At 44.1% G+C, this 26,054-nt stretch overlaps 2 protein-coding genes across 2 annotated transcripts in view; one reads left to right on the top strand and one right to left on the bottom strand.

Moving 5' to 3' along the window:
• Positions 1–6,935: 6,935 nt before the first annotated feature.
• Positions 6,936–20,417, top strand: LOC308283034 (cytosolic endo-beta-N-acetylglucosaminidase-like; the record flags this gene model as incomplete). Its single annotated transcript, XM_080723419.1, has 7 exons — positions 6,936–6,997; positions 7,809–7,920; positions 8,477–8,661; positions 10,094–10,236; positions 12,827–12,842; positions 13,992–14,103; positions 20,007–20,417. 7 exons carry the CDS (start codon positions 6,936–6,938, stop codon positions 20,415–20,417), a joined length of 1,041 nt encoding a protein of 346 aa, XP_080579545.1.
• Positions 20,418–21,951: 1,534 nt separating this feature from the next.
• scpep1 (serine carboxypeptidase 1) overlaps positions 21,952–26,054 on the bottom strand; it is a 50,103-nt gene continuing 46,000 nt past the window's right edge. The window contains exons 12-13 of the mRNA XM_080724331.1: positions 23,344–23,507; positions 21,952–22,030 (exon numbers count right to left, since the gene is read on the bottom strand). Of these exons, the coding sequence (XP_080580457.1) occupies positions 21,968–22,030; positions 23,344–23,507 (227 nt within the window). The 3' untranslated portion in view covers positions 21,952–21,967. The remainder of the gene's footprint in view (positions 22,031–23,343; positions 23,508–26,054) is intronic.

Raw genomic sequence — 26,054 nt, 5'->3', positions numbered from 1 at the left:
AGCTCACGGAAGCTCCATCCAACTTCTGCGCAATGCATTATGGGATGTTGGAAAGTTGTGGATACTAGCAACAGAGTATTTATTTAAATAAATAAATAAATAAATAAATAATGAATGAACGAACACATGAATAAATAAATAAATAAATAAATAAAAAAAGAAAGTGTGTGTGCATGCATGCATGCATGCATGCATGCATGCATGCGTGCGTAATTACTGCCTCCTCGTTAAGAACCCCACACATTTAGGCAAATTCTTTCTTTCTTTCTTTCTTTCCTTCCTTCCTTCCTTCCTTCCTTCCTTCCTTCCTTCCTTCCTTCCTTCCTGTAAATGAGGCCTCATGACAAGCGTTCTCGTCACCGCGCTGACGTGCTAATTACACGCAAATACAAGGGGTGGAGTCGAACTTAACGAGTGGGCGTGGTTTCAACTACAAGCTCACAACGCGTCGCATCAAGACGCGTTGTGAGCTTGTAGATCTGCTATTAACGAGTGGGCGTGGTTTCAACAAGAGGGAGGAGTCTGACTTAACGAGTGGGCCTAACGTAATGAGTTTTGTGGGCGTCGCACGCATTAATTATGTAAATTAAGCCGACTTATGCAAATGGGGGGGGCAGGGCATGGTTTGGAAATGCGTGTGGGCGTGTGGGCGTGGTGCGTGCGTGCGTGCCTCAATTAATTAATTAATTCATTCATTCATTCATTAATTAATTAATTAATTAATTAATTAATTGCCTCCTTGTTAAGAACCCCGTAAATTTAGGCAAATTCTTTCTCTCTTTCTTTCTTTCCTTCCTTCCTTCCTTCCTTCCTTCCTTACTTCAATAAATAAATAAATAATTATGTTAATGAGGTTGGGGGCGTGGTCTGCGTTAATTATGTTAAGGAGGGGCGTGGTCTGCGTTAATTATGTTAATGAGCAAAAAAAAGGAAAAGTAGTGGTCTGCGTTAATTATGTTAATGAGACTGCACAACATGCATTTGACGCGCGCGTCTTGTTGCTAATTACACACGAATGCAGGGGGCGGAGCTAATTAGCCTAATTATTCAAAGTGGGGGGCGTGGTCGGCATTAATTATGCAAATGAGGTTGGGGCGTGGTCTGCATTAATTATGTAAATGAGACTGCACAACATGCATTTGACGCGCGCGTCTTGTTGCTAATTACACGCGAATGCAGGGGGCGGAGCTAATTAGCCTAATTATTCAAAGTGGGGGGCGTGGTCGGCATTAATTATGCAAATGAGGTTGGGGCGTGGTCTGCATTAATTATGTAAATGAGACTGCACAACATGCATTTGACGTGCGCGTCTTGTTGCTAATTACACGCGAATGCAGGGGGCGAAGCTAATTAGCGTAATTATTTAAATTGGGGGGCGTGGTCTGCATTAATTATGCAAATTAGGTTGGGGCGTGGTCTGCATTAATTATGTAAATGAGACGCACGCGTCTCATTTACATATTATTATGTAAATGAGGCTGTTAAGTGGCGTTTCCCAGCGCGTAAAAAATGCAGACGGCCGTATGTAAATGAAGGGGAGGAGCTTAGTCGAAGTATGCAAATTGGGGGCGGGCATGGTTTGGAAATGCGTTTGGGTGTGGTTCGCATACATTATGCTCGCATACATTATGCTAATGAGGGTGTTAAGGTAGGTTCCCCAGCGCGTAAAAAATTCAGACGACCGTATGTAAATGAAGGGGAGGAGCTTAGTCGACGTATGAAAATTGGGGGCGGTGCATGGTTTGGAAATGTGTGTGGGTGTGGTTCGCATAAATTATGCTAATGAGGCTGTTAAGTGGCGTTTCCCAGCGCGTAAAAAATGCAGACGACCGTATGTAAATGAAGGGGAGGAGCTTAGTCGACGTATGCAAATTGGGGGCGGGGCATGGTTTGGAAATGCGTGTGGGCGTGGTTTGCATACATTATGCTCGCATACATTATGCTAATGAGGGCGTTAAGGTGGGTTTTCCAGCGCGTAAAAAATGCAGACGACCGTATGTAAATGAAGGGGAGGAGCTTAGTCGACGTATGAAAATTGGGGGCGGTGCATGGTTTGGAAATGTGTGTGGGTGTGGTTCGCATAAATTATGCTAATGAGGCTGTTAAGTGGCGTTTCCCAGCGCGTAAAAAATGCAGACGACCGTATGTAAATGAAGGGGAGGAGCTTAGTCTGCAAATTGGGGGCGGGGCATGGTTTGGAAATGCGTGTGGGCGTGGTTTGCATAGATTATGCTCGCATACATTATGCTAATGAGGGCGTTAAGGTGGGTTTTCCAGCGCGTAAAAAATGCAGACGACCGTATGTAAATGAAGGGGAGGAGCTTAGTCGACGTATGAAAATTGGGGGCGGGGCATGGTTTGGAAATGCGTGTGGGCGTGGTTTGCATACATTATGCTCGCATACATTATGCTAATGAGGGCGTTAAGGTGGGTTTTCCAGCGCGTAAAAAATGCAGACGACCGTATGTAAATGAAGGGGAGGAGCTTAGTCGACGTATGAAAATTGGGGGCGGTGCATGGTTTGGAAATGTGTGTGGGTGTGGTTCGCATAAATTATGCTAATGAGGCTGTTAAGTGGCGTTTCCCAGCGCGTAAAAAATGCAGACGACCGTATGTAAATGAAGGGGAGGAGCTTAGTCTGCAAATTGGGGGCGGGGCATGGTTTGGAAATGCGTGTGGGCGTGGTTTGCATAGATTATGCTCGCATACATTATGCTAATGAGGGCGTTAAGGTGGGTTTTCCAGCGCGTAAAAAATGCAGACGACCGTATGTAAATGAAGGGGAGGAGCTTAGTCGACGTATGAAAATTGGGGGCGGTGCATGGTTTGGAAATGTGTGTGGGTGTGGTTCGCATAAATTATGCTAATGAGGCTGTTAAGTGGCGTTTCCCAGCGCGTAAAAAATGCAGACGACCGTATGTAAATGAAGGGGAGGAGCTTAGTCGACATATGCAAATTGGGGGCGGGCATGGTTTGGAAATGCGTGTGGGCGTGGTTTGCATACATTATGCTCGCATACATTATGCTAATGAGGGCGTTAAGGTGGGTTTTCCAGCGCGTAAAAAATGCAGACGACCGTATGTAAATGAAGGGGAGGAGCTTAGTCGACGTATGAAAATTGGGGGCGGTGCATGGTTTGGAAATGTGTGTGGGTGTGGTTCGCATAAATTATGCTAATGAGGCTGTTAAGTGGCGTTTCCCAGCGCGTAAAAAATGCAGACGACCGTATGTAAATGAAGGGGAGGAGCTTAGTCGACATATGCAAATTGGGGGCGGGGCATGGTTTGGAAATGCGTGTGGGCGTGGTTTGCATACATTATGCTCGCATACATTATGCTAATGAGGGCGTTAAGGTGGGTTTTCCAGCGCGTAAAAAATGCAGACGACCGTATGTAAATGAAGGGGAGGAGCTTAGTCGACGTATGAAAATTGGGGGCGGTGCATGGTTTGGAAATGTGTGTGGGTGTGGTTCGCATAAATTATGCTAATGAGGCTGTTAAGTGGCGTTTCCCAGCGCGTAAAAAATGCAGACGACCGTATGTAAATGAAGGGGAGGAGCTTAGTCGACATATGCAAATTGGGGGCGGGGCATGGTTTGGAAATGCGTGTGGGCGTGGTTTGCATACATTATGCTCGCATACATTATGCTAATGAGGGCGTTAAGGTGGGTTTTCCAGCGCGTAAAAAATGCAGACGACCGTATGTAAATGAAGGGGAGGAGCTTAGTCGACGTATGAAAATTGGGGGCGGTGCATGGTTTGGAAATGTGTGTGGGTGTGGTTCGCATAAATTATGCTAATGAGGCTGTTAAGTGGCGTTTCCCAGCGCGTAAAAAATGCAGACGACCGTATGTAAATGAAGGGGAGGAGCTTAGTCGACATATGCAAATTGGGAGCGGGGCATGGTTTGGAAATGCGTGTGGGCGTGGTTTGCATACATTATGCTCGCATACATTATGCTAATGAGGGCGTTAAGGTGGGTTTTCCAGCGCGTAAAAAATGCAGACGACCGTATGTAAATGAAGGGGAGGAGCTTAGTCGACGTATGAAAATTGGGGGCGGTGCATGGTTTGGAAATGTGTGTGGGTGTGGTTCGCATAAATTATGCTAATGAGGCTGTTAAGTGGCGTTTCCCAGCGCGTAAAAAATGCAGACGACCGTATGTAAATGAAGGGGAGGAGCTTAGTCGACATATGCAAATTGGGGGCGGGGCATGGTTTGGAAATGCGTGTGGGCGTGGTTTGCATACATTATGCTCGCATACATTATGCTAATGAGGGCGTTAAGGTGGGTTTTCCAGCGCGTAAAAAATGCAGACGACCGTATGTAAATGAAGGGGAGGAGCTTAGTCGACGTATGAAAATTGGGGGCGGTGCATGGTTTGGAAATGTGTGTGGGTGTGGTTCGCATAAATTATGCTAATGAGGCTGTTAAGTGGCGTTTCCCAGCGCGTAAAAAATGCAGACGACCGTATGTAAATGAAGGGGAGGAGCTTAGTCGACATATGCAAATTGGGGGCGGGGCATGGTTTGGAAATGCGTGTGGGCGTGGTTTGCATACATTATGCTCGCATACATTATGCTAATGAGGGCGTTAAGGTGGGTTTTCCAGCGCGTAAAAAATGCAGACGACCGTATGTAAATGAAGGGGAGGAGCTTAGTCGACGTATGAAAATTGGGGGCGGTGCATGGTTTGGAAATGTGTGTGGGTGTGGTTCGCATAAATTATGCTAATGAGGCTGTTAAGTGGCGTTTCCCAGCGCGTAAAAAATGCAGACGACCGTATGTAAATGAAGGGGAGGAGCTTAGTCGACATATGCAAATTGGGGGCGGGCATTGTTTGGAAATGCGTGTGGGCGTGGTTTGCATACATTATGCTCGCATACATTATGCTAATGAGGGTGTTAAGGTGGGTTTTCCAGCGCGTAAAAAATGCAGACGACCGTATGTAAATGAAGGGGAGGAGCTTAGTCGACGTATGAAAATTGGGGGCGGTGCATGGTTTGGAAATGTGTGTGGGTGTGGTTCGCATAAATTATGCTAATGAGGCTGTTAAGTGGCGTTTCCCAGCGCGTAAAAAATGCAGACGACCGTATGTAAATGAAGGGGAGGAGCTTAGTCGACATATGCAAATTGGGGGCGGGGCATGGTTTGGAAATGCGTGTGGGCGTGGTTTGCATACATTATGCTCGCATACATTATGCTAATGAGGGCGTTAAGGTGGGTTTTCCAGCGCGTAAAAAATGCAGACGACCGTATGTAAATGAAGGGGAGGAGCTTAGTCGACGTATGAAAATTGGGGGCGGTGCATGGTTTGGAAATGTGTGTGGGTGTGGTTCGCATAAATTATGCTAATGAGGCTGTTAAGTGGCGTTTCCCAGCGCGTAAAAAATGCAGACGACCGTATGTAAATGAAGGGGAGGAGCTTAGTCGACATATGCAAATTGGGGGCGGGGCATGGTTTGGAAATGCGTGTGGGCGTGGTTTGCATACATTATGCTCGCATACATTATGCTAATGAGGGCGTTAAGGTGGGTTTTCCAGCGCGTAAAAAATGCAGACGACCGTATGTAAATGAAGGGGAGGAGCTTAGTCGACGTATGAAAATTGGGGGCGGTGCATGGTTTGGAAATGTGTGTGGGTGTGGTTCGCATAAATTATGCTAATGAGGCTGTTAAGTGGCGTTTCCCAGCGCGTAAAAAATGCAGACGACCGTATGTAAATGAAGGGGAGGAGCTTAGTCGACATATGCAAATTGGGAGCGGGGCATGGTTTGGAAATGCGTGTGGGCGTGGTTTGCATACATTATGCTCGCATACATTATGCTAATGAGGGCGTTAAGGTGGGTTTTCCAGCGCGTAAAAAATGCAGACGACCGTATGTAAATGAAGGGGAGGAGCTTAGTCGACGTATGAAAATTGGGGGCGGTGCATGGTTTGGAAATGTGTGTGGGTGTGGTTCGCATAAATTATGCTAATGAGGCTGTTAAGTGGCGTTTCCCAGCGCGTAAAAAATGCAGACGACCGTATGTAAATGAAGGGGAGGAGCTTAGTCGACATATGCAAATTGGGGGCGGGGCATGGTTTGGAAATGCGTGTGGGCGTGGTTTGCATACATTATGCTCGCATACATTATGCTAATGAGGGCGTTAAGGTGGGTTTTCCAGCGCGTAAAAAATGCAGACGACCGTATGTAAATGAAGGGGAGGAGCTTAGTCGACGTATGAAAATTGGGGGCGGTGCATGGTTTGGAAATGTGTGTGGGTGTGGTTCGCATAAATTATGCTAATGAGGCTGTTAAGTGGCGTTTCCCAGCGCGTAAAAAATGCAGACGACCGTATGTAAATGAAGGGGAGGAGCTTAGTCGACATATGCAAATTGGGGGCGGGGCATGGTTTGGAAATGCGTGTGGGCGTGGTTTGCATACATTATGCTCGCATACATTATGCTAATGAGGGCGTTAAGGTGGGTTTTCCAGCGCGTAAAAAATGCAGACGACCGTATGTAAATTAAGGGGAGGAGCTTAGTCGACGTATGAAAATTGGGGGCGGTGCATGGTTTGGAAATGTGTGTGGGTGTGGTTCGCATAAATTATGCTAATGAGGCTGTTAAGTGGCGTTTCCCAGCGCGTAAAAAATGCAGACGACCGTAAAGTAAACTCACTAAAAGTAAATTAAAAGTTGCTGTCAAAAACAGCACTGCAAGAGAGAAATGCCCATGAGCATTTGAATGCTCAGCAGACTTGCGCACTAGAAGCACCTTAACATTCCCTGTACCTTCACTGACTTGGTTTCACTCAACACCTAGATTTTTCCGAAGGCACCACCATATCCATGTACTTCCTAGAAAATACTAATTAAAATGATCTGCATGTCTGTGGCGCCTTTATCCAAAGCGCTTTACGTGCATATCCTAACAGCAGAGGCAAATACAAAACTATGCAAGGCACCGGCCACCAACCTCCTCATCCGTTCAAGGACAATTTGACACAGGAGGAACCGTGGATGGAACCAGATGGCTCTACCCACTGAGCTACTGCCACCCCCACCCTCTACTTCCTCCTTTTGGTGGTTCAAATGTGAATCATTATGCTCCACACTTCTCAACCATTATGGTCGGAGGCAACAGCATCTAAAGGAGACGTACACACACTCAGAGGCGAGGACATTCAGACTGTACGGGTGTTCTCCACAGATTGTCAGACTAAAAAAAGATGGAGAATAAGCTGTTTAGTTCATTCCACACTGCGGTAATAAGTTAGTTAGTCTTGCGTAGCCAGACAACAATTCCACAATCTCTGAATGCAGCTCCTGAATGGCGAGTAATGGAAGCTGGCATTTCCGTTCATATAAATACGTGAAAATATATTTTAAAATGTCACTTCTGGTAAGCAGCAAGCTAAATATGCTTAGATGATTTTTATTTATATTAGGATAAAAGTGTGCAATGTTAGAAACAAAGCGGAAGTGGGGAGGAGGCTTCACTTCCGGATACTCATTATAACAGTGGTTCTCAAAGTGGATTCCAGGGACCCTGTGGGTTCCTTTAGGAGGGTCTAAATTGACCAATACAAGTCTGTAACTCTGACAGTGTACAAATGGAACCAAATGAACCCTACCGGGTTCATTTGGTTCCATTTGTACACTGTCAGAGTTAAGGGGACACTTTAAAGTTTGAGAAACATTGCATTATAAGACCTCCGTCGCCCCAGACTGTATGACGGGAGCATTTTGCAAATCGCGGGAGTCAACAGTCTGGCCAAGTGAGACTAGTAACAAGTGCACTGTGTTTGTGTCCCATCCTGTCTGCAGGTTCTGGGCTCTGCTGTCTGACTTCTTGTACGTCCACCGGCCCTCCTCGCCCCTCCCCTTCATCTCCTCTTTCTGCCAGGGCTTCGGCAAGGCCCTCTACTGGAGGGGACAGGTACTGCAAGGGAGGGAGGTAGATATAAAAAGCTAGATACCTCATCCGCCGCTGCAGTTCATTGGAGCGACGTGTAACAACTAGGGGGTCCTCAGAGTTACCACAGGGGGTCCTCCAAATCTTTGTGTGATAGAAGCTTTTTTCCCCTCCTTTCCTCTATTAACCACTAGAACCCTAGTGTCCATTATTCGGGGAACTTTAGCCAAAAATAGCAGATCTACAAGCTCACTGCGAGGCGTTGTGAGCTTGTAGATCGGCTATTTTCGGCAAAGAGGTTTTGTGTAGAGGGGAAAAAGAGTAGACTATGTACAGAGTGAAAGATCAGGTTTATCAAGTATTGACGGTTCAAGTGGTTAAATATCTGGAAACACAAATTTACACGAACCCAAAACACACTGACGCTTTTGCTGTCAAACGACGAAACCTCAGTATGGTATCTATGGGTTGTGGGGGTCCCTGCTTCATCTCTCTCTCGACTAAGGGGTCCTCCTCGGCCTGAAAACGTGGAAGACCCCTGCTCTAACGATTATAGTTGTTGCTCGTGTGTGTCTTGCAGCGGGAGGTAGGGCAGAGCTGGTTCAACCTCAGTGCCCAGGAGCTGCAGCCGCTCTACTACAACCACCCTCTGGAGGGAGGGGGCTGGCTGAGGAGCCGAGGCTGCCCCGAGGACCCCTGGAACGGGGGCTGCTCTCTGCTGCTGGAGGGGGTCCTGCCTGCAGGCCTCCACAAAACATGTGCCAGGTGTGTGTGTGTGTGTGTGTGTGTTATTGTAAAATTAACCACACAAACCCTATCGTCCCGAATCTGGGCATGCCTAGGGCTGCCTAGGATGTTATGACATTTTACATGACTCAAATAATAGCGATTAGAGTACGTTTACCGGTATGTTTATTCAGCCTTCAGCATGATCGCAGGTTTAAAAAGACAGGTGCCATTAAAACACTGAATTATTTTGCTGGTGTGATTACAATACAATACAAAACCGTTGCTGCTAAAAACCTGAAACAAACAAATTGTTTAGTGTTCATTGCTTGGTCCAGGGAAAGTACTACATCAGGGGTCTTCAAGAGGGGGTCCGGGACACCTAGGGGGTCCTCAGAGTTACTACAGGGGGTCCTCCAAATCTTCCAATAATTTTTATATTAACAACTTGAACCCTAGTGTTCATATTCTGAGACCTGTAGCCAAAAATAGCCGATCTACAAGCTCACAACGCCTCGCAGTGCAAGGCGTTGTAGATCGGCTATTTTCGGCAAAGAGCTTTGGTGTAGAGGGGAAAAAGAGCAGACTAAGTACAGAGTGAAAGGTCAAATTTATTAGGTTATGATGGCTCAAGTGGTTAAATATCTGAAAACACAAAATACACTGATGATTGTGCTGTCAAACGATGAAACTATATGGAATATATGAACTGGTTGTGGGGGGTCCCTGCTTCATCTCTCTCTCAACTAAGGGGTCCTTGGCCTGAAAACGTTGAAGACCCCTGTACTACGTCATTCCAACATTTATTCAGACCTTTTCATTCTTGTTTCATAATTGAGTACCTGAGATGAAAAAAAGTCCATATTTAAATTGATATCTTTTTGATTTACCAGACCGTAAACCACAAACTAGAAGATTCTTTTTACTTAACTCATATATATTAGTAATTATAAGACATAATACTTATGGAAAGTGGAGAAAAAAAAGAAAAATGGTATATCTCCAAAAGTTTGTGGAACAACAGTATAAGTCCGTACAAGCGATATTCAGCAGACAAAGGGAGCAGATAACATTATAACAGACAATTGAACAAAATAAGGGGGGAGTGCATTAACAATTTAACAGATTAAAAATGACTAGTTTGTGGCTTACAGTCTGGTAAATCAAAAAATATCTATATTAAAAAGAAAATTAAAATATGGACTAATGCCTCATTCACATACAGAAAAGCCAAGCTAATGGTTTGCTTGGTAATTCAATGTATTCTCTATGCAAACCAGCTTTTAAAATGTCCAAGCTGGAAAAAAAGCTTGGAATTTTTTAAAGCTGGTTTGCATAGAGAATACATTGAATTACCAAGCAAACCATTAGCTTGGCTTCTCTCAGTGTGAATGCAGCATTAGACTGTTATTCGTCTCAGGTACTCAATTGTACGACAATATCTCTCTCCCTCTCTCTGTTTCCGTCTCAGGCTGTTCTCTCTGAACGTGCCGCTGGCTTCCAGCTCCATGGTGTCTCTCATCTACAAGCTGTCCCCAGGCATCACGGTGTCCCTGGAGCTGAAGACCACAGACGCCAGCCTCTGCACGCACAAGGCAGTGCAGGACGTCTCCAGTACGTTTACACAACAGGGGGTCCGGGACCCCTATAGGGGGTCCTCAGGGTTACTACAGGAGGGGTCCTCCAAATCTTTATGTGATATAGAAACTTCTTTTCTCCTTTTTGAGCGGTGGTCAAAACGCTCCTATACGTGGCCGTGTGTGTGGGTCTGTCTGTCTGTATGCGTGTCTGTATGTAGCCTACAGTACCTTTTGTGACCACACATGTTAAGGGAGGGGCGCTGTTGTTCAGGCCAGGCCAGACACCCACACACACACACACACACACACACACACACACACACACACACACACACACACACAATATATATATATTTGTTTTGCTGTTGCGCAGCCTCCACGACCACCGCTCAGTTCACACGGGTGTGATTTTTTTATATTAACCACTTGAACCAAAGTGTCCATATTCGGAGAACTTTAGCCAAAAATAGCAGATCTACAAGCTCACAACGCCTCGCGCTGTTGTCAGATGTCAGATGTTTGGTGTAGAGGGGGAAAAGAGCAGACTAAATACAGAGTGAAATGTCAAGTTATGTATTGACGGTTCAAGTGGTTAAATACGTATCTGAAAGCACGAATTTACATGAATCCAAAATATTCAAACAATGAAACCATATGGAATCTATGAAAAGGTTGTGGGGGTCCCTGCTTCGTCTCTCGCTCTCAACTAAGGGGTCCATGGCCTTAAAACATTGAAGGCACCTGTCCTGGAGGATTAATGACCCAGTTCACGTATACGGTTTACAAAGCCTGATATTAAATACCATTGCAAGCTGTCAGGGACGAGATATACTGTAAATGCATTAGAGTCACTGCATTTAAGCACTTACCCCAGCATCCATATTATTTGAGGGTCCCAAAATAGCAGATATACAAGCCAACATGTGCCAAGGTGACCCATTGTGAGCTTGTAGATCTGCAAATTTTGGCTAAGAGATTCAGTGTAGAAGGAAAAAAGCAGTCCAAGAAGTACTGAGCCAACTCTGGTCAAGTGTAGAGGGTCAAGACAAGTGGCCAACATAAACCTTGACCATTTCCCCCAAAATGTCTTTACGTTTTGTCCATAATATCAGAACAGAATGTACCTGAAACAGTTTGTCTACGTTTAGCTGTAACTCGCTGTATCGTTTTTGTCATCATTCAGTGGGTTTACAAAAGTCGGGGAAATGAAGATTTACTATTCTGCCCCCTGGTTTACAACTTGAGTCGGCTTATGCGACTCAAGGTCGCCTGAGACGGCGCGCCTCTGTCATGGTCAGTAACTATAGTTTACTAGTCCTTACCCGTTCAAAGATATGAGCTCCGAAATGATGTGCAGTGTGTGGGTTATGGGATGTGCACTGTGCACACAGTTTATGAGGGATGGAAAGTAACTTTCTGGTGCTTGCATGATAATATGTAGGAGCATCAATGTAAGAAATACCCGTTTCGTTTAATGGCTACAGAGATACTGTGTACCGATCTACATGACAACATCTGAAAGAGGGCCAGCCAACACCCCCCCCCCCCCCCCCCCACACGCACACGCACGCACACACACACACACAGAGCTGGTTAAACATGTTGCCCCATGCTAGATGCAGAATAGATATGCCTCATGCTAGATGCAGAATAGATAGTAGTTACACCATAAAAATGCTAATATACAGCATATGATTTGTGAAAGTGACAAACGGGCTTCACAGTTATGTCAGGTGTGTTCATATGCTAATGGTGATGCGATTTCAGATCAATTGCTCCAGCCACTGAGGAGAAACGCTGTGACAGACACTCAGACAGACAGACCGACAGAGAGACAGACACTCACTCAGACAGACAGACATTCGCAAAATTATAGTATAGATATGGCGGAGCTACTAAGCCCTGTTGGTAGGTCATTTATCTCCCAATCAATGGTGTGATTAACCCGTCCGGTAGCTCAGTATCTCCGCTACTGACGTGACAAAGTATCATTCAGTATGTTGATATAATTCGAATGGGGGTGCATTTGAATTAGAACAGTAGCACCTGAGTCATATATTGACATGGCCAACATAGGGACGGCAGGCTTAATACAGATTTAACCTTCATTCCCACCGGACACGATAAAGATAACGATAACAATAACGATATGTCGGCGTTCACATCAATTATGACTGCTTTATCATTGTGGTGTGGACACTGCCATCCACTTCAATGGAAAACAATATATTTTTTTATCATTGTCTTTATCGCGCCCAGTGGGAAAGGGCCTTTAGCATGGAGGTGAAACTCTCCACTGTTCGGTCTTTATGCGTCGAGCACCGAATGCATATGTGCTGGAATCCAGTTTGTGTTGCTGTGCAAATCACACGTACACTTTACTAATAGCTGTGTGTGTGTGTGTGTGTGTGTGTGTGTGTGTGTGTGTGTGTGTGTGTGTGTGTGTGTGTGTGTGTGTGTGCGTGCGTGCGTGCGTGCGTGCGTGCGTGCGTGCGTGCGTGCCTGCGTGCGTGCGTGCGTGCGTGCGTGCGTGCGTGCAGCCACCAGTAGGTCTCCCAGAGTTCTGGATAGCAGCCACCACTTGGTTAAACAGCTCTCTGAAAGGTGTGGTCAGTGGAATCCAGACAGCTGGACTGTCAGGTGAGGCCCCCCTCTGTCCCCCCCTCCATCCCTTTCTTACACCATTATGCTTGAACTGCACCTTCTGTACATAGAATATAACGTGAAGTTGAATATACTAACCTGTTGCTCTATAACGTGAAGTTGAATATACTAACCTGTTGCTCATAGAATACACTGTGAAGTTGTTTACACACAGTTAGGTTAAAGACAAAATGCTGTTGGTGTGTATAAAATACCAAACCTTTATGCACATGTATATTTGATGATGCTCTTGTTTTTTGCACACTTTCTTTTGCTTAAATCTTTCTTTGTCATTCTTATTGTTATTATACATACTGCTGCATTGTCTGAAGGAAGCCAAACTAATTAAGTTTTACTCTTATGTACCTGTACGCAACATGTAACATTAAAGTCCACCTTGAACCTTGAACCCTGTCAACAATGGAACCACACATAAATACAATGGTTTAGTGATGAAAAGTAGTGATGAGTCATCACTTTTCACTGTTTAGTGGGGGCCATTTTAGTCCAAGGAATGTTTTTCGTGCAAAACACATACTTGCAATGGATTCAGAATCATGAAAAACCCCTAGTTTGACCCCTCATATGCTACTCACCTAAAGGGTTACTGTCACTTTAAGAATCATCTTAAAAAACAAGTTAATATTTTTATGATGTCATTGTGGGGATGCGCAATTATAAGCCAATCAAATTAATTGTCTGTATAGCCTGACTGTATGACTACTTACTGTACTGGTCAGCTGTTGTTGGGGGGCGAGGGGCATATTACACTGTGACATGAGCTTCAGACTGTTTCAGACCGTTTTCAGAGAAGCTCATGTCACTGTGTAATCTGCCCCTCAACCCCTTTAGGTGAAAGTATCCCTTTAAAGAAGATTACTTTATTGCATTTTTGTTTTTCCTGTATTGTAAAGTTAACGGGACAACAACTTTAGCAGCTGATAACACCAATTTATCTGTGTCTCTGGAAGGGTTATCACACCAAAATATAATCTACAGATATGGAGCTTCTCAAAAATGCTACGTAACCTTTGCCACCTTTCCGAGAGCAACATCTCTATATGGAATCCAATTCAATGACTGAAATCAGTGGAGGATACTGAGAAAGCTAATCTGTGTGTCTCCTGTGGGTGGCGCTGTGGGCAGGTGTTCCCAGTTGGAGCTGCTCGGCTGTGCACTGAGGGAGGTGTGTGTGATCATAGAGCGGGAGGGCGAGCCTCATGACACGCCCTTCAGCTGCCGAGTGGGAGAGTTCATGGTGAGGTCACGTGACAATATTCTTCTTCTTTTCCTTTTGACTGTTCCCTTCAGGCAGGGGCGTGCAGAGAATGTTAGAGAGGCAGGGGCTGACATTTCTAAAAGGGCCTTATGGTGAAAATATTGAAAATAGCAGACCTCCAAGCTCACAGCGCGTCACAGGGCGACGCGTTGTGAGCTTGGAGGTCGGCTATTTTCTGTGTTCGATAACACACTAAACTAAGCATAATCAAGTGAATACTGTAGATGTGGCACACAGCATGTATTTCCACACAGGGAGGGAAATTCTTTCAACATAAGATGGTGCATTGAAGTTCAGGAGAGTTTGGACAAGACGATTCTCTTGAATGCTGCCTTCAGGTATGGCATGGAAAGGGGGGCATTTTGCATTTCTTTCACCACATTGATATTCCTTTGCCTCAGGGCATACACCAACACGGAGCTAGAAAGGAACGCCCATAAACGTCACATCCGCCTTGAGCGTGGGGGAAAACAAACCGCCTTTCCCCATTGAGTTAATACAGCGTAAACAGTACACTATCGTTTTAATCACGTTCAGAGCGATTTTTTTGGACGATAAAACACTCGACAGCCAAGAAAAATCTATCAGAAGGACTTCTGGAACGCAATCGCTCACTTGCCGTCGGAAAGTTCACTTATTATTAAGATAACAAGCCTATTATGGATGACTGATTGATTGATTGAACGCACCGCTGTGCAGCACGGAGCTACTGTACCTCGCCACCTCGTCTAAACTACTACTCCTGCCTCATCAAAACCTCTGGAATAAAACGGGACCCAAATTGTACTCTTTATACGTTAATTGACCAGATATTCAGTCTACTACACCAAATCTATTTTTGCCAATCTATGCCGTGCCAAAAATCAACAAGCTAGGTTGGACCCCGGTTATGTTCTCCCTGGCATATAGGATATAGAAGTCGGAGTTCAAGTGGTTTGTAATCAGAGTCAGATTAATATATTCCCCGCAAATTACACAAGCACTGACTGAGATGGAGATCTGTCGTTTCTGTAGGCTATCCAAGTTACACAAGCATGAGTTGAGATCGGAGATCTGTTTTTCTCTCCATCTACTCTACTCCCTGTGTTACAAAAAAACATGTTTGCACATGCAGTGTTCATTTCAATCCTGGTAGAGACACTAATATTAATATGAGATATGATCAATTAAACGTGCCACAATATAAATCCAACAGCCAGGCCCATTAGTCGTCAATAGATTTGAAACGTGAATATGGTCTAAACCCATTCCCATTGCCTAATACACTTACAATGGCATCCTCCTCCTGTGTCCTTCCCGTACGTGTTCCATGAACATCATTGCTGAATTAATGGCCTTTGTTTTTTGATATTGTGATTAGTGTAATTGATCATGTTCATGAAAATGTGAAAGTGTGTCTCTTACCAGGTGATTAAATCAGTCAGATAACCATGGCATTGATCCGACCAGTCCTATAAGGACAACAATTAATCCCGATGCTACTGCAGATAGTTTTTTGTCCATTTGCAGTAAGGAATCAATGTAATTAAGTGGTTTATAATCAGACTCAGATTATCCCCCGTGCATGTGTCAGAGTTGCACAATATAAGCACCGCACCCGTGATCCCCCTCTTCCCTCTATGCTACAAAACCTGTTTACATTATGTCTTTAATCACCTAGTAGAGACACCCTTACAATATATGATCAATTAAACTTACTCTAATATCAAAAAACAACAGTCGTTAAGTCGTCAATGTTGTTTATAGAACACATCGTAGTGAGTTCAAGTAGGATAGAGACCTGATCTTTGAATATATGTCAGGATCGACGCCAGTTTAAAAGTATTTTCTGCAGGTTTGAAACTATTTAGGATAGGATTGTGTTGTGTTGTGTTGCGTTGTGTCAGTGTGTAATCCTTGCATGATAACAAGCTGTTAATGGCTGTAGACAACTGGAATTCATTTAATGTGCTCTATACCCATCATTGATTAATTAATGCTTTTCGTTTTTTGATACGATAAGTTTAATTTATCATAAAAAAAATGTAACAGTGTCTAATACCAGACGGATAGTCTAGATAACCCATGGTCTTTGATGATGCGACCTGTCCTTAATAATATCAGACAATATTTAATCCCAAAGCTGTTTAATTTTAAATGCATCATTTTTTGTCCATTGGCAACCAAGGAATCAATGTAAGACATTGCAATTAATTAAAACATCGCTATACTATTAAAAAATCGGATTTGAAAACACGGAAAACCCCATTCTACTAATGGGGGTTGTTAAATATTTCCCCCACGCTTGACTCCGCCCCCAGCTATGACGCGCTGATGACAAAGCTCTGTGTTGGTGTATTGAACACATACAATGAATTATATAACAATAACATTGTATGGCATAACACATTAATCTCCCACTATAAATAACTGTAACAAAACAACACACAGGAACCAATGTGCCCAAGGGATATACAGTCACAGTCACAATTTGTTTTATATACAAAATGTGCTTTTGATAAAGGTTTTTGTCTTCAGAAGCTTATTGAAAAATATCAAAAGGTTGTTTTGATGCTATATGATGTTTGAGTTTAGTCTAGACCAGGGACATGCTGGGCCCCTGATTCAGCCCGGGAAAATGAGTTGTAGAGGCCCTCATTGTGCGCTATAGAGAGAGATCTCTCTCTATAGCGCTGCTGCTGCTACTCAAAGATTTGCCATTCAGAAGTGACAAGCCAGTGGGCCAATTACATGAGTTATATTTCGTCGGGTGGAAACCTTGTATGTCCAAAACCATTTTAAAAATGATTTAAACTAGCGAAAACAGCAGTGCGAGGCGTTGTGTGCTTGTAGATCTGCTGTTTTCACTACTTTTGTGCGACAGCCTTGTATGATGAAGCAGGGCTTTGCTTTGCGAAAAAATGTGAAACTTGGAGATACAAGGTTTCTGCCCGACAGAGACGATTTACTTTGTTGGCCGCCCAGCCCCCAAAATGGAACGAAGGCCGACATTTTATTTTTTTCCTAATGGCCGGCCTGGACTGGCCGGGAATGAACCGGCCATTCGGGAGTTGTCCCGCTTTTCCCAATGGCCAGCACGTCCCTGGTCTAGACAACTTCTGTGTCCATGCTAAGTGAATAGCATTTATGAATGCTAGAATAATGTAAAGAGGAGATCCATACGAATGGATGGAGGCTAATCACTCCGATGGCTCATCCCTGCCATTCAGGTGGCATAGAACTATGCATTTGGGTCATTCCAACTATGTGGTACCAATTCAATTTCAGCCTCTTCGAAACTATATGCAATTTTACAGGACTTTATGTTCAGCCGTCTGAAAAAACAAACACATACTGCGGCTTTGAATAAACTTCAGGTTATAAAGACAATATAAAGAACACAAGATGCATGTTAAAAATTAAAACATATTCAATTTCCTGTTATGCACAGCAGAGGATCTAATCATCCACAGTCCAGTCCACACTATTATTTGAACCAGTAGTGTGATTGTAATGCGTTCTCAATTCTATCCACAAGATGGCACTGTTTATCAGTTTTCCACAGGGAGCTCAACAGCCAAGGTAGTGTGGGGATTTAAGGGGAGCAAATGCTAATTTCGTGCAAATTTGTCTTAAAGTGCAAAGAATTGCACAGATGTAGCCCAGAGCTTGCTCTAATGATTTAGCTAGGGTGCCCGAGCCAACGACCTTCGGGGCCGCCACAGCGGCCAAATCAAGTTGGCCTCCCATTGACTTTCTATACAGGAGGAAAATACCCAGAAAACCTTTTTTTTTCTGGGTATTTAAGTAGGATCTGAGGGGTATAACTTGGGGTTTGTCATGATGCTGAATCCATTGCAGGCATTTGTTTTGCACAAAAAACATTCCTTGGGCTAGAAATGGCCTCAGAAAACGATGCATGTATGGGTGAGCATTCATGTTAGTCGGAGGCCTTAGGGTTTTTTTTCTCTCGTGCTAATCAGTCTAAAAGTGCAAAATTTTGCACAGATAGCTCAGGGCATGCTCTAATGATTTAGGTAGGGCGCCCGAGTCGGCGACCTTCGGGGGCACCACAGCTCCAGAAAACACCCACAAAACTCTGAAAAGTGATGACTCATCGCTTTTCATCACTAAACCATCGTTCTCTGGGGCCATTTGTAGCCCAAGGAATGTTTTTTGTGCAAAACAAATGCTTGCAATGGATTCAACATGATGACAGACCACTAGTTAGACCCCTCACATCCTACTTAAATACCCAGAAAAAAGTTTTTTTTCTGGGTATTTTCCTCCTGTATAGAAAGTCAATGGGAGGCCAACTTGATTTGGCCGCTGTGGCGGCCCCGAAGGTCGTCGGCTCGGGCGCCCTAGCTAAATCATTAGAGCAAGCCCTAGGCTACATCTGTGCAAAATGTGTTGCACTTTAAGACAAATTTGCACGAAATTTGCATTTGCTCCCCTTAAATCCCCACACTAAGGGCAAATGATCAATTCCCAGTTGCTTAGGGCAACAAGTTACTGAACCTCATCGACATGACACAAATAACAGAATTGTCCATATCATGGTTGACAAGGTTTTTCTTTTGGATCAACTGAAAATTAAATGTAGCCTATTATCCTCTGTTGTATTGTTTGCTATGCAATTACTTTGTCTATTGAAAACAATGTTTAATACCTTTTCACAAGTAATTTGGTATTTAATATAGAACAACATACCCCTCACTCAGGTGACCCAGCCAGGGCGATCAAGTCCCAACTCACCTCCCAGTAGCGATCAGTCCCATTTATAGAATATACACAGCTAATAATACCAGGAAAGACAGTTTATACTGTATATGTACAGGTTATGTATTATACATTATGGTGGTTCACAGAGGATGATTCTCTATGCAGGACGACTGCACTTTCCACCTGAATACCAATATGCATATGGGGGGCAGGTGATATACATTCCCCGACCTTTGTCTTGAAATACAGTGTGACAATGGATGGGCCATTTGTATGTAGTCAATTAAACTACTCAGGGGTAGAGAACCCGTCATTAGAACACGGGGGGTTCCTGAAGGGTTCCCAGTTCGATCCCGGGCTCCCCCAGAGTTAAGTGTCGAAGAGTCCTTGAGCAAGACTTTGAACCCGTAGTTGCTCCCGGTGAGCAGGTTGGTGCCTTGCATGGTTTCCCCTAGCCTGGGGCCAGCCTAGATACTAATGCATCTAGCTAACTAACTGCAGTATCTATCCCCTCCTTGTTTTAACATGGCTGGGATGTCTAGCTCAGCTAGGCTAGGTTTCCCCTGCCATCGGTGTGTGAATGGGTGAATGCAATGCACAATCTACGTAAAGCGCCTTGGATAAAGGCGCAATATAAATGCACCATTTACCATTTACTGTAGCACATGCTGGAAGGGTGCAGGAAACTGCAGTGGCGTCAGTTCAGCAAAAGCTAGGGTATGGCAAAGATGGGAGTCCTCATGGAAAATAGGCATTACATTTTGGATAACACGGTTATATTGTGAAAATAGCAGATCTACATGCTCACAACGCCTCGCAGATGTCTGAAAAAAAAAAAAGACGAAGACTTTTGTCAGTTTTTTACACAGGTTTCTATGGTTTCTTGGGCTGGAATGGTTTTTCAAGTGCAGCTAAACTTAGCATGTTAGTAAACGTGCCACAATTAACAATAATGCATTGCACCTGTGCAGCTGACCTGCGGAACCTGGTAATATACCATTTTGTCAAGCTGGGGAGAATACAAGTGTGGAGAATATAATATAATACCTTGTTAAAGTGACCATGTTAAATGTTGCATTTGTAGTTATTTTACTGTAATTTAATAACATTTAACACATAAACCTCCTTCATTCCCTATTCAGGGCTTTGATCTACTGTCTCTTTGCCCTCCCCATCAGGTCCTGGACGAGGCCAGCCTGTCGGCTCCCCTCCAGTCGGTCCAGGGCGTGTGCATCTACGACGTGGTGTGGCTGCGGAGCGTCGGCAGCAGCAGCGACGCCAGCAGCCTGGTCCTCAACGCCACGCTGCGCTGGAGCTACCCGGCGCGGCTGGCGCGTCACTTCAGGGTGTACTGGCGACGCCTGCGGGGGCCGGACCCCCGGGTGCCCCCGGGGCGGCCCGAGCTGGTGGGCCGCTCCTACTCCACCCTGTTCCGGGTGACGGAGCTGCCGCTGGCCGAGCCCCCGGGCCTGGTGGAGCTGCTGGTGGAGCCGGTGACGCGGGAGGGCTTCCTGGTCCCAGAGAGCCACTGGGGCAGACGCAGCCTCAGCTACACCCAGGAGCAGAGGGTGGAGACGTCGTCATCATGAGGGACTCGGGTCTCAGTTTGTCTGCTTGGGGAAAATCTTCATGAGACAGAAATACATTAACAATAATTTGTTTCTGATTCACTATGCAATATGTATTCATATTTTCCGGTGTATTTGTATTTGAGGTTCTCTGTATTCATGGGTTGCATTTGGAGTCCTACGCAGTCCATGTTGAGGACCAGCACAGGTGTTTCAGTTGTCTGATTGGTTAATGTTCTAATCTACACCAATCAGCACACTTGTGTTGGTCCTCAACACGGCCGCTGTAGGACTACAAATGCAACCTATGAATATTCTTAATTAGTATCCCATTTTACATAACTTTGTAATCATTTAAAAAAGGTGCTATTTGGGGGCCCCTGTTGGTTCAACCAGTTTATGTGGTCACCGCTTACTGTACATGAAATTATTTTGGGGGGTCCCCAGATGATTAACTTAATGTGCAACATTGTTTTCTCACTCAACAGTAAACAAACCAACATAAAATGTAAGTGCATAGAGGGCAGAAATTGTGAAAATAGCGTTGCGAGGCGTTGTGAGCATGGCGTTGTGAACCATGTTTCACAAAATGTAAGTGTCAGGGTACGGGGTCCCCACCAATCAAACTGTTATCTCTGCCAGGAGATGAAGGGTGAAGGGCCTCTTTAGCCTGGTCTATAATCCATCCATGTGGGCCTGGTCCCGACAGGGAGCCATTCACCTTCCTCCCTTTCTAGAAGAGTGTTGCAATCTTACCAACGGAATCAGGGTTTGCACCAGCCTGAGGAAGCGCTGTACGAGTTGTCTCAGAGAGAAAGAAAAGAAGCCCTGTCTGCAGACTCTGGCTGTTCAATGGCACCACATAGCATGGCTTTAAAGTCCTGCAGTGTTCTCTGTTACTCACATGTTACAACAATGGACTGAAAGACTGCTCACAACCAACAGCCAGACTTGTACAGTACAACTTGTAACCAGAACAGAATGTGAGGTTCCATAATGGAATCATATTTGAACTGGGAAGAACCCCAGACTTTGTTCCACTGATATAGTGAAAACAGGCAAATAAGCTCAGGCTTTGTGAGCTTGTATTTTCACAATATTTGCCTAATATTTACATATTTGATAATTTGGCATTAAAAAGTCAAATTAAATTGTATCTTTAGAAATGTGCAGATACCCTGGCTTGTATACACCTATACTGTATGTTTGTTTACTGTTGAGTGAGAAAACAATATTGCACATTAAGCTAATCATCGGGGGACCCCTGCCATAAAGAAGACATTGATGAAGGCTTATTATATTGCTCCACATTGACTTAATTTCATTAAAAACAAAGTCATCTCCTGACAAAATTCCCTGTCAACTTCTTTTACAATGAGCAAGAATATGTATATTATCTCAAACAAAAAAAGGCCAGCGGCATTTACAAAAAAGAAATGACTTTATTGTTCAAACAGCAACGATTTAAAAAGATGCGATTAAACGTGACAATTTGGTTGATCGGAGTGCTGATAACGTGTCCATTTGTGATTGTCAAGGCATTCCAGCTGCCATCCGGGGGACGTGAGAGATCAGGCCCGCTGGGTCACCATCCTCAGCATCTGTAAAGCCATGGGTCCCTGGTCTGACGGAATCTGGCAAAAGCAAATCAGCAAAAACGTTAACCAAATCTGGATGATCGGTGCAGTAAACGCATCTAGTGTGCCATTTTTTCAACATGAACAAAATGTGAAGGTTTCTTTTTTCTATATTAACTCTATCCGTGCCAGAAGCAAAAATGGCTCCAAGGTCCATGTGCCAAGATTTTGTATGTTTTTCTTTACTGTTGAATGAGGCCCCCCTCATTCAAAAATAATTTTGTCAATCGGACATGGTTCCAGAGCTAGAGCTGAATGAATACAAAAGAAAAGTGTCCACCAGCTAGAATGAGCATTTTCTCAAGCAGCCACACGAGGGAGCCAACACACAGAGAAAAGCATCTCTCTGATCTCAGGTCATTTTGACATCTTTTCAAAATCTTTTTGATCTAAATGGCACACAGGGCCCTTTGAAAAATGATGTTCAAGTTAATCTGTTAGGGGAAGTACAGGGGTAATAGGAGGTTGTGCCAATTCTTGGCTTGTTGGCATGTTGCCCTGAGGAGTCTTACTAGCCCATTTAGGCCTAGAATTATTGACTGCTTTAACCAGTGAAAAATAGCAGATATACAAGCTCACAGCGCGGCACCGAGTGCCGCGCTGCGAGCTTGTAGATCTGCTATTTTTGAAAAAAGTCGTGAAAATGTGTGCAAATCTTTGAATATAATGTATTTTCAAAGCGAACGTTTGTAACTCAAATTTTGCTTCTGGGTGGTCCCTGGAACTAGATATTTTGAAATGGGGGTCCGTGGCCAAATAAATATCATTTTGGGGGTCCTTCACGTGAAAAGGTTTGAGCACCACTGACATAGTAGTCTCTCAAGAACAGACTGACTGAGCTCCAGTTAAGTGAAAAGGACCTTTTCTTTGACGATGGCTGGCCAGATTGCTGACATAGAAACATAGGTTTTTTTCAAAAATCTTTTTCAAAAGACACTTATAGAATCGGGTCAAAATTCTAATTTTCACGATTTTTCAAAGATAGCAGATCTACAAGCTCGCAGCGCGCTGTGAGCTTGTAGATCTGCTATTTGTCGGGCGCCCGCTGGCCTGTTGGTCAAGGCGCATACCACATACTAGGCTATGATGCCTGCTGGCGTCGCCGGTTCGATTCCCGATCCGGACGACCTTTGCCACATGTCATTCCCCATCTCTCTCCCCATTTCCTGTCAGTCTACTGTCCTATCAATAAAGGCATAAAAAAGCCAAAAAAAAAAAAAAATCTGCTATTTGTTTATATTTAAAGCATAAAATATTGCGTCATAATGTGTTCAGGGCCTAAATGGGCTAGTACAGAATCTATGGTTTACCATGTGTCCTGCTTTGAGGATCCAGTAGAAGGAGAAGTTGTGGTAGGTCTTGCAGAAGGCTCCGGTCAGGCCCGGGGAGGCGGGGTCATCCAGAGCCGTCCATCTCAGCTTGCTAAAGGCTGGTAGCCCCGCCCACTTCAGCCGCTTGACCCACAGCTCCTGACCTGAGAGGATAGAGGGAGCGTCACAGTGCATTCAACGCATACTCTGGTGTTTCTCAAACATTCAAATTTCAAGGTCTCCCCTTTAACTCTGACAGTGTACAAATGGAACCAAATGAACCCGTTATGAACCCTAATGGGTTCATTTGGTTCCATTTGTACACCGTCAGAGTTAAAGACTTGCATGGGTCAATTTAGACCCCCCTTAAAAAGGAACCCACAGAGTCCCTGGAATCCATTTTGAGAACCACTGTTCTACTCTATTGCATCCTGATTAAAACAGGGGTTTTCAAACTTTTTTTTTTGACTCGGGGCAACCCCTTTTTTTAGAATCTTAATTGGAGAAATATCCGTTTCCATTCAAAACTGACTGAAAATAACTTTAGACTTGACGTTTAACCACTTGAACCCCAGCATCACTATTCTGGGTGGGAAGGTTCACCAAAGAATAGTAGGTCTACAAGCTCACAAGGCATCGTGAGCTTGTAGATCTGCCATTTTTGATGAAGAGTGTTGACCGCAGATGGAAAAATAACTCAAGTACAGTGCAAATCAGGTCTGTTTTACTAAGCATAGTGAAGTGATACTGATGAATTCCAAATGTTATCAGATTATTCTGAGGCACCCTTGGACTGTGGCATCCCTGGATTAAGAGTGATAGTCATGGTCATGTCAATGCCTTTGGTCCAATTATATAATGTCATAAGTGGGATGTGGCATAAGTTTGAAGTACTTTTAAGTACACAGAAGCATACTTGGTAATAGGGATGGTACGTTACGCGATATCACCGTTTATCGTGATCAAAAACACTCACGATAATCGTATCGTGGCGATTACATTTATCTTCCTCTGTCATGCACTGGGATCAATTCACCTTTTATTAGCCGAGCTGTATATCCGGTACCACTTGAACCCTCTATAATTGGTAAAAGGTACTTATAATATATGTACTTGATACATCTTTTTTTCACTCTATCAAATGTCTTTGCCAAAAAATTGCCGATTTACATCGCGTCGCGACACGTTGTGAGCTTGTAGATCTGCTATTTTTGAAAAATCGTGAAAATTAGAATTTTTTGACCCGATTCTATAAGTGTCTTTTGTATCATTCTAAGATTTTTTGAAAAACCCTATGTTTCTATGTCAGCAATCTGGCCAGCCATCGTCAAAGAAAAGGTCCTTTTCACTTAACTGGAGCTCAGTTAGTCTGTTCTTGAGAGACTACTATGTCAGTGGTGCTCAAACCATTTCATGTGAAGGACCCCCAAAATGATATTTATTTGGCCACGGACCCCCATTTCAAAATATCTAGTTCCAGGGACCACCCAGAAGCAAAATTTGAGTTACAAACGTTCGCTTTGAAAATACATAATACACTCAGAATATACACAGACACAGCCTATAGATACTGTGTATAGGTCATTACATTTTTCTCAAAAGGATTTTTGTTTTTACATTGTGAAATGATTTAAAAAAATGATTTAAAAAATGTTGGCAAAAAGAGAGGGAAAAAAAATGCTGACATTGACGTGACTCCTTTCTAAATAATAGGACTTGTTATTGCATTGGGTTCCGCCCTCTGTTCAACTCAGTGAGTTGAGAATGGAAACACTGCCCTCATGTGGATTCTTTCATATCACACTGTAACACTGTTAGTGAACAAAGACTCGGTGGGAACGATTCCTGTCACAATATAGAGCCGTTTAACACTGTTACTGAACAAACACTCTATAGCAATGATTACTGTGACAACGTGGAGCAGTTTAACCCTGTTAGTTAACACACATACTGTATATAGATGAGTGATTCCTTTCTACCTCGAGGCAGCAGCAGCAGTGCAACATGCATGTTCTTCTCCAACACAGACTGGTGCACTGCACTTCCTGGTGTGTCAGGTGAGTGACTGGGGGAGAATTCCTTGGCTACAGCGCCGTCTATGGATGGGGACCTACTGATAGGTTCTAGAGGCATGCAGTCTACCGCACTTCCAGGGGGTTGGGAGGGGCAGCGGCCTTCGGCCGCTGCCTGGGCTCGCAAGTCCGGCTTGGTGCCGTCCCCCCACCTCGGCGCCTGACTCTGGCTGGAGCTTTACAAGAAAAAAAAACAAAAAACAAAAAGCCAGCTGCTGAGCTGACCTGCGCAGCGTGCGTGCGTTCGTTCAGTGCAATGTGAATGCATGTGACTTAGGAAGATAGATAGATAGATACGTAATAAACATGATTTGGTACAAGCTCAACTAAAAGGAGATCCTAGTAATGTTTTTGGCTTATTTCCACAGGGAAGTCATTCACGAATGAACTAATTATTGATATAGGACTGTCATAGGTATACAGTGTCATTGACAGTACAGTTCACTGGTACAAGCTCAACTAAAAGGTGATCCTAGAAAAGACTAAGTCAGGGGGAAAAAAGGGGGAAACAATTTAAAAACTAAAACAATAAAAACAGCCGATCTACAAGGCTGCATGTGGGCTTGTGGATCAGCTGTTTTGGGTAAATGTGGGTTATTTATCTAATGCAGTATTGATCCCTTTATCGAGTGATTGATT

This window comes from Nannobrachium achirus (genome assembly GCF_963921795.1).
Source record: "Nannobrachium achirus genome assembly, chromosome: 4".
Taxonomy (NCBI): domain Eukaryota; kingdom Metazoa; phylum Chordata; class Actinopteri; order Myctophiformes; family Myctophidae; genus Nannobrachium; species Nannobrachium achirus.
The sequence above is the reverse complement of the archived record's forward strand: the minus strand, read 5'-3'. Positions and strand labels throughout refer to the sequence as shown.